At 37.8% G+C, this 15,541-nt stretch overlaps 1 protein-coding gene across 1 annotated transcript in view; it reads right to left on the bottom strand.

Moving 5' to 3' along the window:
• NSF (N-ethylmaleimide sensitive factor, vesicle fusing ATPase) overlaps window positions 1–15,541 on the bottom strand; it is a 161,602-nt gene that overhangs the window by 19,759 nt on the left and 126,302 nt on the right. Inside the window, exons 16-17 of the mRNA XM_064369291.1 lie at window positions 11,593–11,659; window positions 8,896–8,975 (exon numbers count right to left, since the gene is read on the bottom strand). Of these exons, the coding sequence (XP_064225361.1) occupies window positions 8,896–8,975; window positions 11,593–11,659 (147 nt within the window). The remainder of the gene's footprint in view (window positions 1–8,895; window positions 8,976–11,592; window positions 11,660–15,541) is intronic.

Here is a 15,541-nt window from a genome sequence, read left to right as displayed (position 1 = left end):
CCACCCTGGGCAACAGAGCAAGATGATGTCTCCAAAAAAAATAATAATAATTTGCTAACTTTGGCATAGGCAAATCCTTAACCTTCTCTCTCCATTGCTGCAGCACTTGAATTCCTTAGCATGGCACAATGGCCCAGACTAAATCTCCCTTATACTCATCTTTCAAGACCAGGATCCGGAACTACTATTTGTGAATCATTGCACATCTTCTCAGGTAAAATGGACCACACTTTATGTTCCACTGGAACCACATAACACATAAAACCTAACTATATGCATCATGTTTTCACATTTCTCCCACACTGGATTGTGACAGGGACACCAGTCAGCTTCTGCATGGATCAGAAAACAACACACACACACACACACACACCCCCCACACACACACCCCTAGGTGGATGAATTAGAAAAAAGCAATCATCTGGGTGAGTGCAGCCATCCTTGCCTCTGTCTCCCAAGCCCCAGCACCTTGTATGAGCTAAAAGGCACCACATTCCTCTTCTTCAGTGCTAGGGTTGCCAGAGAAAGCCTTGAATATAAGTCTGACCAAAATATGGGATATACTGATGCTAAAAATTATGTGATGTTTTTCTGAAACTTAAATTTAACTCAGTATCCTATATTCCTATCTGCTAAATCTGGTAACCTTACTCAGGGGAGATTCAGTCCCAAACCAGGGTGGACTCCTTGGTGGGCGGCATGTGGGCTAGATGTTAACCTTCATTTGCTACTTGACCTGTGCTCACCTTGTTCACAAACTTCACAGTTGAACAGTGGTCCTGGACTATGAGCCCTCTGAGGGCAGGTATAACATCTTATTCATCTTTTTATCTCTATACTAAGAAGTATTTCTTAAATATACATCCTAAGAAGAGCAGATGATCCTTAAAGAAATGTTTTAAACCTGCATGTCAAAAGTAGTATTTTTGGGTGAGAAAGAAACTTCCCATCTCCTTTCTATGAAGCTTAAGACAACTGTCGCCATCTATCTTGGTCAAATTTAGTCACACTGGCATTCAACCATCATGAGTTTGACGGGGAGCACAGCACTGAGCAAAGTGCCATGTGGGTTTCCCAGGACAACTGTGAGAATTATGAGGCACTTTTGCCCTTTTACCCTAAAAACCACAGCATATTTCAGAGATTAAATCTTAAGTCATAAAAAAGGTTAAAAATATATTATACATAGACAAGCTTAGATACAAAGGTAGTTTCATTTAACTCTGGTGGTTAACAGCAAATTACTACCAAAGCAATGAAATTAAGGAATTTTGACAGTTATGCTGCTAAATTAAAAAAACTGTATACATTCTCCTGCTTATCAAAATAATATATGCTTATTGTAGAAAATTTGCAAAGTACAGGAAACAATAAAGCAAAGTAAAAAAGGAATCACCTATGATCCTACCACCCAAGATCAACAGGGTGAGGAGTAGAGGGGGGCCAGGGCTTCTGGCCACTGTAAGATCCCCAAGACACAGGAAATCTCCAAAGATCTGCATTCTTGTTTCTGGGACAGAAATGCAGGAAAGAAACTATGAAGTGCCTGTTTGTTGTACCATGAGTTAGGAGAAATGTTAGGGGAACTTCGGCCACTAGCAACAGGTGGCTGTAGGGAAAGAAAGCAGGTGAGCCGGTCCCTGGAGGCTGGGGACAAGTGTGAGCTGGTGGTGGCCTACTGATCTTGGCAATTCCTGTCTCCACTTCATATTTCTTTCTACAACAGGAATCCCCAATCCCTAGACCAGAGTATTTGTCTTAGGATATAGGAAGCTTCTAAATTTCAGTGAATGAGAGATGGGGAAGCAGGTGTCTTTTCCTGGTACTGAAAATGAGGGAAGTTGGGGTTGGGCATTCCAAAGTGGGAGCTCTGAACTCACTTCCTATGGAAACTGTCTATATATAGCAGTTATTATATGTTCTTCAGTTTTCCTATCTTACAAGTTGAAAAAGTTCTGTGGACTATCCAAAGGCAACTCTTTTCTTTTTTTTGAGATGGAGCTTCACTCTGTTACTCAGGATGGAGTGCAGTGGTGCAATCTCGGCTCACTGCAACCTCCACCTCCCAGGTTCAAGCAATTCTCCTGTCTCAGTCTACCAAGTAGCTGGGATTAAAGGTGCATACGACCACATCAGGCTAATATTTGTATTTTTAGTAGAGATGGGGTTTCGCCATGTTGGCCAGGCTGGTTTCGAACTCCTGACCCCAAATGATCCACGTGTCTTGGCCTCTCAAAGTGCTGGGATCATAGGCATGAGCCACTGCACCTGGATGGCACCTCTTTTCTTTAATACCTTATAGTCATGTAGTCCACAGGTTTACAAAGGGCTTCACTATACATTATCTTAGTTGACCCTCAATGGAATATGTAACACAGGAGAAATTATCTCTATCTTAATGAAGAAATAAACACCAAGAAATTAAGGGACTAGTTCAAGGCTATAAAGCCAGATGGTATCTGAGCTAAGACTTAGTTTTTTTTTTTAACCTCAAATCCAATTCAGAGTATGTTCTGCAGAAAGCGTGCTCTTAACTAGAGTCATGGCACCCATGGAGTACTACGACACTATAATCCACACCTTTCAAAAGCTAATGTCATGCCACAGTAATTTAAGGCATGGAGCTAGAAGAATACATTCTAGCAATGAAAAAATATTTTGTCTCAACACAATTAGCATTTCTCTGACGATTAAAATTTAGATATTTGATTTTGAGTTATCAGAAAATGGCATAGACATCTTGTAATTCATTCTGCTATTCATTAATGTCTACTATAGATGTGCTCTACCAAAACCAAAACAAAACTCTATTTTGAAAATTTGATTTTATTCAACAGATACCTGTAGCAATGTTTTATAAAAGATTTTGATGTTTTTTGTTGTTGTTTTGTTTTTGGAGACAGTCTTGCTCTATCACCCAGGCTAGAGTGCAGTGGCAGGAAAAAGCTTACTGCAGCCTCAAACTCATGGGCTCAAGCAATCCTCTTACCTCAGCCTCCTGAATAGCTGGGTCTACAGATGCTCACCACCACACTTGGCTAATTTTATTTCTTTCTTTCTTTTTGTAAACACTGGGTCTCACTATGTTGCCTAGGCTGATCTTGAACTCCTGGCCTTAAGCGATCTTCCTGCCTTGGCCTCCCAAAGTACTGGTGTAAGCCACAGTGTCTGGCCTATTTAGCTGTTTTTGATGCATTTGAAATTAATCTACATATACATACACACACATATGTATTTTATTTAATACCTTGTATCTGTATAGTCCACAGGTTTACAAAAGGCTTCACTAGGCATTATTTTAATTGATCACCATACATTCACTATATATTATCTTTCTGTCCAGGAAACAAGAACACAGATCTTTGGAGATTTCCTAGTGTCCTCAGAGATATGTATACATACACATAGACATGTTCAGTTTACACAGGACTTTCCAAGAAAATCTACTCTACTAAGGGAAGTATACCTAAAGAGAGTATTATAAATATAGTAGCCATCTAATGTCACTGACTTAAATAAGCAGGCCACTAAACTGTCAATCATCATAGTTTGCTTTTTTTTTTTAATAAAAGAAATGAAGCCCAATGCAAAAGTCACCACATCAGTGATTAAAATTAATGTGTCTGGCAAAATGACTAAGCCTCTTTCCTAAAGTGGTTATATATCTTATTGAGTCATATCATAGTCATTAGCCAGTTAATTTTGAACAAATAGATGGAGAGATACTCATGTTTAGGCCTGCATGATTCGGAGTCTCTTCCATTATCTGCTTATTTCACTAAAGCAACCCAAAGCATGAAGAGCTGCTTAATATTATCAAGATACCAAGATGTCCTAATAACATATCTGAAGACTGTGCTAAGATGTCATGTAAAGACTACATGAACAGCAATGTTGTCTCGAGATGTTAAAACAAAACCCATGCAGAAACAAGTGTGTCTGCCCAAGTCCCCATCCTGAGTATGCTGACAGTTTCTTATTGGTTCACACCTCAGATCTTCCCAGGTTTAAGCTGTATTTCTCTCTTACTAGGTAATATTCCTAGGTGTCAGAGCAGCAAGGCAGTGAGGAAGTTACTATTCTCAACAGCTTCATAAAATGTAGCCAAAATGCTAATAACCGTTAGGTCTGAGCTCTACCTCAGTAATACTGCTATGAAGTTGGAGTGATAATTCTTCTTTTGTAAAAGTTTAAAGTTTCCAAAGAGTTTTCCAATTGTTGAGCTGCAAATGAGTTATATGTGGACTAAGATATCAACTCCCACCAGCTGTTGAGAAGGCTGGGCCCCTGGCCAGTTGTGACTAGCCGCATCCACTTACCAAAGTGTATCATTAGATGTTATCATTTTGTATGCACCATGATCTAAAAAGGTAGGGAAGCACTGAACTGAGAAAGGATTGCTTGTCCATAAATTACAAGGCTACTCTGTTACATACAGATGAGGTTTTCCAATTTGATGCTCAAAAGTGTCAAGTAAACCCAGCATTAAACAGTTAGGTTAATGGGCTTAACTACTCACACACTTGTTGAGGAAACTAGGAAATCATGTCATTTTACAGCCCAAGGAGTTCCTTTTCAGACACTTTGTCTCCCAAAAAGAAAAAAAAAAAGGTGGCAGAAGAGATCTATAAGGAAAATAATCAAGCCACTGGTGCTACAGGCTGCAGGAAGAATTACCTGGCCTTACCACTCACTACTGCTTCCTCCTTGACATTAAGACCAAGGCTTTCATCTTCCTGATCTTGAAAAGCACATTCCCCTCAACTTCCATAAATCTGCAAAACTTGAAAGCCCCAGTGTCAGCAAGTAAAAGAGACGGCTTTAGGAATCTCACTGGAAGGAGGGGTGTCTTCAAGCCTCACTGCTAAGCTGGACATTTCCTAACACTGGACAAATTGTACGTCCAACTCAGGGAGGGTGAACTGCAGTGGTCTTTTACCCTCCAAGCCAATTGTTAGCTTTTCACAGGAATCAGCAGGGAAGCACATGTGAAACCTCTGTGTGACGGTGAGCACCCCCATGCCTTGTGTGACTCTGCATGTAGATGAAGCAGGCTGGGAGCTTTCTTAGCTGCTGCTGCTGAGTTCTCAGAGAAGCCCTTTTCTCCGGCTTGGCTCCCTGCTGGGACAGCCCTTTTCAATTTTTCTATCCCCTCTCGATCTCTTCTCCTGCAGAACACAGGGAAACTTGATTGAAATAAAGACCTAGGGAACATGTTTTATTTTCTCCTGTTCAATCCATTTTAGAAAAGCTTTTAATTGGTTTTAAAAAGATGCTAAACAAAATGTGATGATGTTTTTCAGTCTTCATGAACTACAGATACCACTTTTTATTCTTTCAAAGGGCTAATAAATCAATCATGAAATTAACTCTGCAGCTAAATTTAAAGCAAATACACTGAATACCAGGTTCATTAAAAATCTATGCATTTACTTAGAAAAATCTAAAATTCAAAGAAAATTATCCTAGTAACTGAAATCTGACTTGAATTTTTAGTTCTACACTGAAAATCCAAGACCAAAGCAATCACAAAGGAAAAAAAGGAGGGCTTGGGAACCAGTTTTAATAAGCCAATTTACAAGAAGGGAGGGGTGTTGGGGGAGGGGTAGAAGGAGAAAAGAGAATATCTGGATACATAACAACATAGTGCCCCTGAAGGGATTCTTTTATTTGAGCATGTGCACACATGCACACACAATTTTTCTGTGTGAAAGCTGGAAATACAACAAATGCAAAACTGAGGATCCTGTGACTGATATGATTACTGTATTGTATATAAGTATAGTTCCTCCTTTTAAAGAAAAATGCTCACAACTTTTCTGTTTTCTAACCGGTAATAAATAATATTTTTCTATTACTCTGTATTTCTATAATATTTAGATGAATATACCTTTAATATTTCATTAAAAACATCTGAAAAACCTATATGCTAATGGTTTGATAAAGTGAATGCTTCCACTTTACAATGACTAATATTCTTGACACTTGGATCAGCATGAAAATTTCCTCTTATTTTCTTGAGAGAATATAAACATTTTAAAAAGCAAGGTGGTATGACAAAGCACATTTTTATCTTGTTAAATATATGCTAATTAGAAATACTACAAGTACGAATTTATCCTGCCACTGATTCATGTATACTGTGGATAATCCAGCAGTCCAGGTCAGAGTCTCTGATTAATGACCAGCTGGTATTCCCTTCCGAGAGAATCCCTGCCATTTCCAATCACTAAGACAAACACATCTCCTACTTCTTACATATTTCTATATGCTTCATCTTCAAATTCATTCCATGTTCTTTTTAAATGATCCAATTCCTGTTTCTCCCAAGCTGGGCCACGTACCTGGGATGCTCACCCCTTACTTCTAACTCTATGTCTCCTTTCATCATTTAAGTAGCTTCTAAACCACTTTTTAAAAATGTAACTGCTTGAGATATAGTTCACAGAGCATGCAGTTTACCCATTTAAAGTGTACAATTCAGTGTTTTATTATATTCACAGATATATGCAACACCACCAAAATCAATTTTAGAGCATTTCTTTCACTCCAAAAAGAACCCTGTACCAATTAGCAGTGACCTCCCATTCTTCTCATTCTACCCTCCCAGCTTTAGGCCATTCCAAATACATTTTCTGTCTTTATAGATCTGCCAGTCCTGGACATTTCACATAACTGGAATCATCCAATATGTGGTCTTTTGTGATTGGCTCCTTTTGCTTAGCATGTTTTCAAAGTTCATTTGTGTTGTAGCATGTATGGTACTACCTTTTTTAATTGCTGAGTAATATTCCATTCTATGGATATACCAGACTTTATTAGATAAACATTTAGTTATCATGAATAATGCTGCTATGAATACTCACATGCAAGTTTTCATGTGGACATATGTTTTCATTGCTTGTAGGTGCATACTTAGTGGAACAGCTGAGTTATATGGCAACTCTATGCTTAACCTCTTGAGGAACATTCTTATCAGCAGTGTATACAAGTTCCAATTTCTTCACATCTTCACCAGCACTTGTCATTATCTGACTTTTTAATGACAGCCATTCTAGCGGGTGTGCAGTGAGTGGTACCTCACTACTGGTTCTGACTTGCATTTCTCTGGTGACTAATGATGCTGAGTATACTTACTGGCCACTTGAACTTTACTTATTTTTTAATGTTTTTACCCTTATCATACCCTGTCTAAATATAAACTCCAGCAATATGAAAACACTTAAGCCCACTAAAATGAAAAGACATTAAACAATATTTTTTGGTTGATAAGCTATTTGTGAAGCATGTATGTATAAAACTCTATGCCAGAGGCTGTGAGATTTAAAAGCATAAGATAAGGTTCCTTCCCTCAAAAATCTTACAATAACTTTTAGAACACAGAAACAACTGTTCTTAAATCTTAGTGTGGCAGGTCATTCATTAATAGTTTCTGTTTATTTCTAATAGTATCTACTTTGGATCACAAATACTTCTCAGCCAGGGGGTGTGTCTGTGTTTAAATTATTGTGCATAGTATTTAACAATGTAAAGAACAAGAAGTATAAGATAGCACTGACGTTATTCTTCCTTCTCTCAAGCGACTTTTAGCATAAATTCCTTTTAGTGAAAAAATGAAATATTTTAAGAAATAAATTTAAATGCCTAGAAAAAGTCCCACATTCTAATAATTATTAAAATTAATATGCTGTTATAATTAAGATTTTTTTCATGCATGTGTGTATGATATATGTAAATATTGGGGGTAATTATTTCTGTTTCAGCAACTTCAGATATATATGTTTACTTATTTATAAAAACATTGCAGGAATCAGAGAAGGGGAAAATACACTCTAATTTCACCCTTAGTATAAGCTAAGATTCCAATTACTAGGAATGATGGTTTATGAAAAGTTGATTTAAAAATCCTTCCACACTACATATATGCTGCAAATTTTCAAGATTGTTGTATGTTATGTTTCTTTTCACTACTTTAGAAGTTAAAAAAAACTCTAGAAAAACCAAGACAAGTCCTTTACTTTTAAGAGCAAAATACATGCACATATCTGACTGTCAAATTAAAAACCTAGATTCACCAGTTTAAGATTAAATATTTTCCTTAAAATTACTTTACGTCTCTAACTTTAAATGAGATTCTCATACAGACATTAAAATGCTTTTCAAGTCAGTGCTTAACCCCTTTGTGTCTGCCTTTGATTGGCATTTGTCAAGGTTACAGCATGCAGAATCAGTCAGGGGAACTCATGTCTTATGGCACAGCCAAACATGCTCTGGTAGCCTCTACATAATTAACATATTTAACCAACCTTCACAGGTTAGTTTTAAATTTGTTAACCTACCAAAATCACAAGACTCTAATAAAAATGCAACCACAGGAACCAAGATCCTGGCTATAAATTCACTCCTCAAAAGTGCCACATGACCCAAGAAAAATAAGTCAAGATCATCTGTTAAAAATGGTTTTTTTTTTTTTTAACTGCCCAAAGGAAATAAATATCCCCATATACAAATTTTTAGGAAAGCCCATGAAATTATAAATGCAACAAATGGGAACATATTCAATGCCTTCTACATTAATATCATAATCTCCCCTGGGAGTGGAAGGGGGGTAGGGATGTGTAACATGGTAGAAAACTTAGAAAACAGCAAATACAATGCTAATTGTAGTATTCCACACAGAAACTGTGGAATTTTGATTTCTTCAGAAAAGGAGTAGAAAAATTCTGTTCAGAAAATAATTTAACTTAAGCAGAAGTCCAGACCAGATGACCTTTCAAAATCCTTTCTACAGAATTTTATGTTTACAATAACCTGTTTATTTAGAGATTTTATCATTATATGCAATTTACTGAAAAACCCTTTGTTAAAATATTTCTTATTAGAAGCATTATTTACCTGAGGAGGTGCCTTTTTCAGTAACACAAGAAGAGCCTGTAATACAAGATTTGAAAATCGAGGGCCAATAGGGACATAATCTGGAAAAGAAACATTATTATACTTAGGGATTTGATACACATGTACATATTTCAAACATTCAATTTTTTTTGCATCAAACATACAGTCCCTTCATAAGCAGAATATGTATAGAAAAAGAAAAAAATTGTTTTAAAGAGTAAACATGGGCCGGGCGCGTGGTTCACGCCTGTAATCCCAGCACTTTGGGAGGCCGAGGCGGGTGGATCATGAGGTCAAGAGATCGAGACCATCCTGGTCAACATGGTGAAACCCCGTCTCTACCAAAAATACAAAAAATTAGCTGGGCACGGTGGCGCATGCCTGTAATCCCAGCTACTCAGGAGGCTGAGGCAGGAGAATTGCCTGAACCCAGGAGGCGGAGGTTGCAGTGAGCCGAGATCGCGCCATTGCACTCCAGCCCAGCTAATTTTTTGTATTTTTGGTAGAGACGGGGTTTCACCATGTTGACCAGGATGGTCTCGATCTCTTGACCTCGTGATCCACCCGCCTCGGCCTCCCAAAGTGCTGGGATTACAGGCGTGAGCCGCCGCGCCTGGCTACAACTATTTATAATAAGAAAAAATTTCTCTAATAACCTAAATCCTTAAATATAAGAACTCTTATCTGTAATTCTTTTTTTGAGACAGGGTCTTGCTATGTTGTCCAGGCTTGTCTTGAACTCCCGGGCTCAAGCAACCCTCTTGCCTCTGCCTCCCAAGTAGCTGGGATTATAGGTTACCATAAATCCCACTGCACTCGGCCCTATAAATTTTTTGAAAAAGCTTCTAAATACTCATTTTGAGTTCATGTAGACATTTTTTCTGGGATGATTTTAGAGGGGAAAAAAATCCTAGGTGTATTTACCAAGCATTTCTAAGAAGTTACTGCAAACCATGGCAATTTAGTACACTGACATTAAAACATGATGTTAGAAAATGGGTGAAGGGGAAAATAAAGAATTTCAATAAAACTGAAACAGTGGCAGAACCACTAAGATTGGCCCTCAGATGGTAAAGAGCAGATAATTTTCTAAGAGAACATCCTACCTGTTAAACATTTACCAATAATTCAAGATTCAGTGTAAATGCCACCTGCTTAGCTTTCTCTGCGTATCTCGTATGCACCCCTGCCCTGTGCTTAGAGCTACTTGCAGGCCACCTGATGTCAAAAGTGATCCCTCCATTTTCAGAATATCCACCAGATGAGAACAGTGGGAGGGAAAATAAAAACAACAAAATAAAAAACAGAATATCCAAAATACATGGCACATTCTGCTTTGCATTAATATTTGCCAACATATGTTATAAAGACAGGCAGCATCTTTTTCTGAGACTCGAATACTTCTACCAAAGGAGGAAGGGCTCAGCAAGTGCTTGTTGAATAAATGAGCAAGCACGTACAGATCATAACTATTCACACCAGTGAAAATGTACTCAGAGGGCACACATTCCTGACATGGTAGTGTTGCTATGACCACACATCTCAATTGTGTTAGATAAAGGAATTTACACAGAGCTATGAGTTTGTGCCTAAAAGCTTTTAAAGAAATCATCCCATAAGCTGGGCTGAGAAGTATCAAACATAGCAGACCCAAAACCCAGATCACTATCAATTTATGGAGACCCCACAGATACACCTGCTTTGCTTTATAGCAAACACTGCCAAAACTTATAAATAACAGAGGACCGAAAGCAAGTCCGAAAACCATAAGAAAAATGGAGTAAGAACAGTTAACTTGAAATCATGACTATATCATTATGGTCAGCTTAAGGAAGAAGGGATTATTCAGACACTGAGTAGTATTTTCAGATGTTATTAAGTCACCAGGTGGGTTTCTATATCAATAGAGTTTATTACCCCTTCCTGAGCCATTGTTATAATGAATTTATGCCAGACTGATTTAATTTTACAGTGAAATAAAATTAAGAGTAACAACTTTCTGGCACTTCCTTGCAGTTTATTTCTCATGAGTTAAGTTCCAGGACTAAGTCTTTTTCTTGTTTGTATCCTGTAGGAGTGCACTTCAACATAGGACATATTTAATACATATTTAAAAAATTACTACAGAGCACTTTTAACTTACAAAATTTCTTCAAGATTTATTATCCCATTTTTGCCTTTACAACTACTCTGTGGGATAAGCAAGAGAGGGTTATAGTCTCTGTTTTGTAAGAGTAGAAACTGAGGTGCAGAGAGCTTACAACTTCTGCCCTTAGTGTTTTAGGGAATTTGCAGATTTCATTGTGATTCTAAACCCTTCTTTCATTAGTTCTGTCAAAGTTCACAAGTGGATTTCTGAGCTATAGGCAGCTCAGAGGTCCTAAATAACAGATATACCCATCAATGAAAATTACTAATTATTTACTATGGCAAGGGCACACTGGAAGATACAAAATATTATGAGACGTGGGCCCTCATAAGAAAGCAGTTTATAATGGTGTTATAGTCACAAGGCATGTGAAAATGAATACTATCATTGATGTCAACTATAAGATAATGTTATGTTTCCCTGTAAGACAAAGAAAGGTATTTCTATTGCTCTACAGTTTATAAGTACTTGTTAACTTTCTCTTGTAACTTTCGTGATATTAGCTGTAATATGGCAAAAATAATACAACAGCAGAAATTAGGACTCACCAAGCAATCTCTCAATGTCATCCACAACCACACAACTGAGCTGGGATTTGTACGCATCATCAAAGATCTGAAAGAAAACAAAGTCATTTATATCTCACTGCCCTCCATAGTTATGACAATTTCCAAGAAGATTAAGTTTAGTTACTTCTTGAGCAATACTAAACAAAGCACAGGAAAACACCAAAACTTCAGCCTATAATAAATTAGAATTGACACAACTGGATCACGGTTGAACAGAGAGCAGGCTAAGGCTGTTTTCAGCACTAACAGCTGCATATGTCACACCTGGGCATGCTGGGGACTAGCTGATCATTAATCAACATCCCATCACTTCTATCACACTGTCTCTGGTATCTATGTCAGGAGCAGGACTTTAGTGTAATGACTCAAGAGCTAGATGGAGCCACAAGACATGTGTAAAATAAAACTGGATGTCATTTTATTATCTGTAAGAATTGTGGCTCTGTTAAGCAGAAATAACACTGAAAGATCAGAATTCTGTTAACTCAAATCAGACCATAATGGTAAAAGAGCTTACAAAAGAATTAAAGGTTGAGTATGAAGGACCAGATAGATGATGTATGCATAAAACCAGACAAAAGATATGTATATATTGTTTTAAAATGGCCAAGGAAATGAGAATGAAAATAAGCAGTGAAGGAAACTGTTTTAGCCTGGCAAGGATGTAGTAATTTCAAATCAGATAGAAGAATTAGCTTATCTGCAAGTTGAAAAGAAGTGCTCAAGGCCTTGAGACCAGCCTTTTTGGAAATGAAGGTCCTATTCCAGAGACTATAGGTGGAGCTTAGGGAATCTCATTGGTGTCATGAGTAAGAATTAGTTTCTGCATTCCAGCCCAGTCTCTGGTTAGTAACCAAACTCAGTGCACCAAGATAGTAAACCTCTTCCCCGCCCACACCAACATCTTGCTTGGAATGGCATAATATTCCTTTCTGGGTATTGTTTAACCATTGAAGATTTATAATTAGGTACAGATATAAAATCAAACTGATGATATTAACTATTTTTCATGTTAGGTTTAAAAACAACCTGTGTATACTTGGTTTTTAAAGTAGTCCTAACAATTAAGAAAAGTTACCATGATAGAGTCTCACTGTGACCATCTTTAATTCAGTTCCTTCCTTAAATCTTTCTTGGCATAAATGCTGACAATTTCTCCAGATATTTAATCAGGTCAACCCCTCTGGTGAAAATGCTTTCCTATGCACCATCCCTTTACCCCCAATCACCCTCCCACACTCTGTCTAAATCCATTTATCCTTTCATCCTTAGCACCCCACTGGACTGTGAGGTGGATAAAAGCTTCACCCTGTTTGTGTTATGTCTAATGGCCAGCACAGAACAGAATTCAGTAATGATGTCTGCTCTATAGGTTCAATGGTTGAAACAATGTAAGTTTGAATTTCATCTTGCCATAAATCACTTGTCCTCTCCTTTGCATAGGATCTTGTATATTATGTGTGTATATTATTGACTCATTGTACTCTTTTTGTATTATACTAGATTGCAAGCCCTCAGATGGCAAGCACTGTCTTAATACCTCTGTATCCTCATATCATTTAATATGATGTCTTATTGGAGAGTAATTAAGAAATATTTACTAAAATAAATTTACAAATTTTAAATTCAAATAGATATATTAAGTAAGAAGTTGGAGACGTCTGATTGAAGTCAGCGGATGGAAATCACTTGTAGGCAGTGACTACTGAAACCATGACAGGGGATGAGCTCTTCAAGGAGAAATGGTAGAAGAAGAAAAAAGGCCTGAAGACTGAATATTAGAGTGCTGCCTTATTCAGTCACTTACTCAACAAATATTTTTGAATTCTTATTATGTATCAAGCAATAATGAAGTACTACAGAGGACAATAAATAAGACAAAAATGATCCTATCTTCATAAAAGTTAGAGTTGGGGAAGCAGTAACATGTAATTATAACAAAGCACGACATTATTAGGCTAAGGGAAATACAAGACGATATGGGGCACAGAGGAAGGGAGCTACGGTAGTCACTGGGATCACACACACATCCTGGTTCTCTTTCTGGGCACAGGGTAGGGCGGTATTTCCCCAGTGCCTTGGAAGTTAGGCATAACTATGGGGCTTGCTTTGGTTAATGAAATATGAGGGAAATACACCCCTTTCTGAAAGAAGCCTTAGGAGTCACTGCATGAGTCACCATATTCCTTTTCCTGCTGTGGCTATCATGGAATCACATGTAAGACAGGGCCTCTGTTATCTGTTAGCTTGAGTCTCCGAGAAAATATAATGAACAGAACTCACTGTCTGAGTCATGATGGAGATATAGTAGTGTGAATAAAAAATAAACTTTGTTGTGTTAAGCCACTGAGATTTTTGGGTTGTTCATTAATGCAGCATAACTCAGCCTATCTTGACTCTTAAGTGGACTTAGGGAAGTCAGGAAAGTCTCCTAAACTTAGGAAGTGACACTGAACCTGAGTCTTGAAGGATGAACGACAGTTAACCAGTGGAAAGGGTGGAAGGAAGTGTTCTAAGGAGAACATGAGTAATATTAGGAGGCACAGTGATGCAAATATTCAGGAACACTGCAGGAACAGGCAATAAGAATTAAAATAAAGCGGTGTTGGTGTCAATGTCAGTGGAGTGGTGAGTGAGATGAATTAGAAGAGGTGATGAAGGAACTTGGACGTAGAGAGTCTTAGAAATTTCATATGAGTTAAAATTTTATTGTAAAGGCAATAAAAAGCCACTAAAGGGTTATAAACAATGGACTGACATGTCAGGCTTATGTTTTAGAAACATTTTCCTAATGTATAGAAAAGCATTAGAGGGGAATAATAGTTATTTGAGACTGTGGAATTCCAGGTGAGAAATTATAATGGCCTGGGAATGGGTGTGCTGAGAAGTGGATAGAATCTAAGACATTTAGGAGGAGAAACTGAAAGTACTTGGTGAATGAATGGGTGTGGTGATGAAAGAGAAAACTGGAGTCAAGGCTCCTTCCTGACTGGGCAACTGAAATAAAAAACCGAGAAGAAGCTGGTTTGAAAAATGGATCGTGAGTACATTTAAAGAGGAGAAAGAGAAGGGCCTTTTATCTCCTCCTCCCCACACACAGAAAAAGAGAAAAAGAGAATAGCATGTTTATTTCCGTCTCTTGATACATAGTGACGGCTCCTTTTGGCTTTGAGTTGGTACATTCAAGACAACTGAAAAGCTCAGAAGCAGTTCTACAGTGGTTCTTGGCTGCTTTAAGATGAAGCCAACAGAGCAGCCAATGTGGTATCTTATAAACTCAGCTAATTTCAAGGAATCATTGAAAATAATGCTTTGCTTTCTAAAACATTTTTCAGAATTCTACTAAAAGCTCTGATGCAAGCATATAACTGACTATCAGACTGTGAGATCATGGATTAGAGCCACAGAGACCTGGGACACCACAGCCTGGCTCGTTGCAATAGTTCTATGTTTTTCCTTCTCAAAACAATGTACAGCTTATATGGCTGCAAGGACCTTACTCAGGACATTGCTTAAGTCTAAACTGATGATGACTTGCTACTTAGTATGTAGTCTCACTAACTTATCTCAGATATTGTAATTCACAAAGCATTGCAAATCACTTCACAGTTGACTGCATGGCCTACACATAACATTTGAAAGGAAAAATACCCACAGCAGTCACTTAATATCAAATAGTGACTTTTTTTTTTTTTTTGTAGTCTATCTCTGTACTAATTACTATCAGAGGGAGAGGCGCACTCACAGCAAGCTCTATTAACATGTTGACCATGATGAAGGCTGTGCAATTCCAGTTGTAACTTGACTAGTTTCAGGTAACCAGTCAACTGAAACTCCTCCGGGTAGCTACTCTGCTCTAATTTAAATACACACACACACCCCTTTCTCTTCTCACGATACATTTTCTTCCTCATCTAGTCACTAGTGT

The sequence above is a fragment of the Aotus nancymaae genome, unplaced genomic scaffold, assembly GCF_030222135.1.
Source record: "Aotus nancymaae isolate 86718 unplaced genomic scaffold, 86718_ANA_hifiasm-v0.15.2.pri h1tg000089l, whole genome shotgun sequence".
In the NCBI taxonomy this organism is placed as follows: Eukaryota; Metazoa; Chordata; class Mammalia; order Primates; family Aotidae; genus Aotus; species Aotus nancymaae.
The sequence above is the reverse complement of the archived record's forward strand: the minus strand, read 5'-3'. Positions and strand labels throughout refer to the sequence as shown.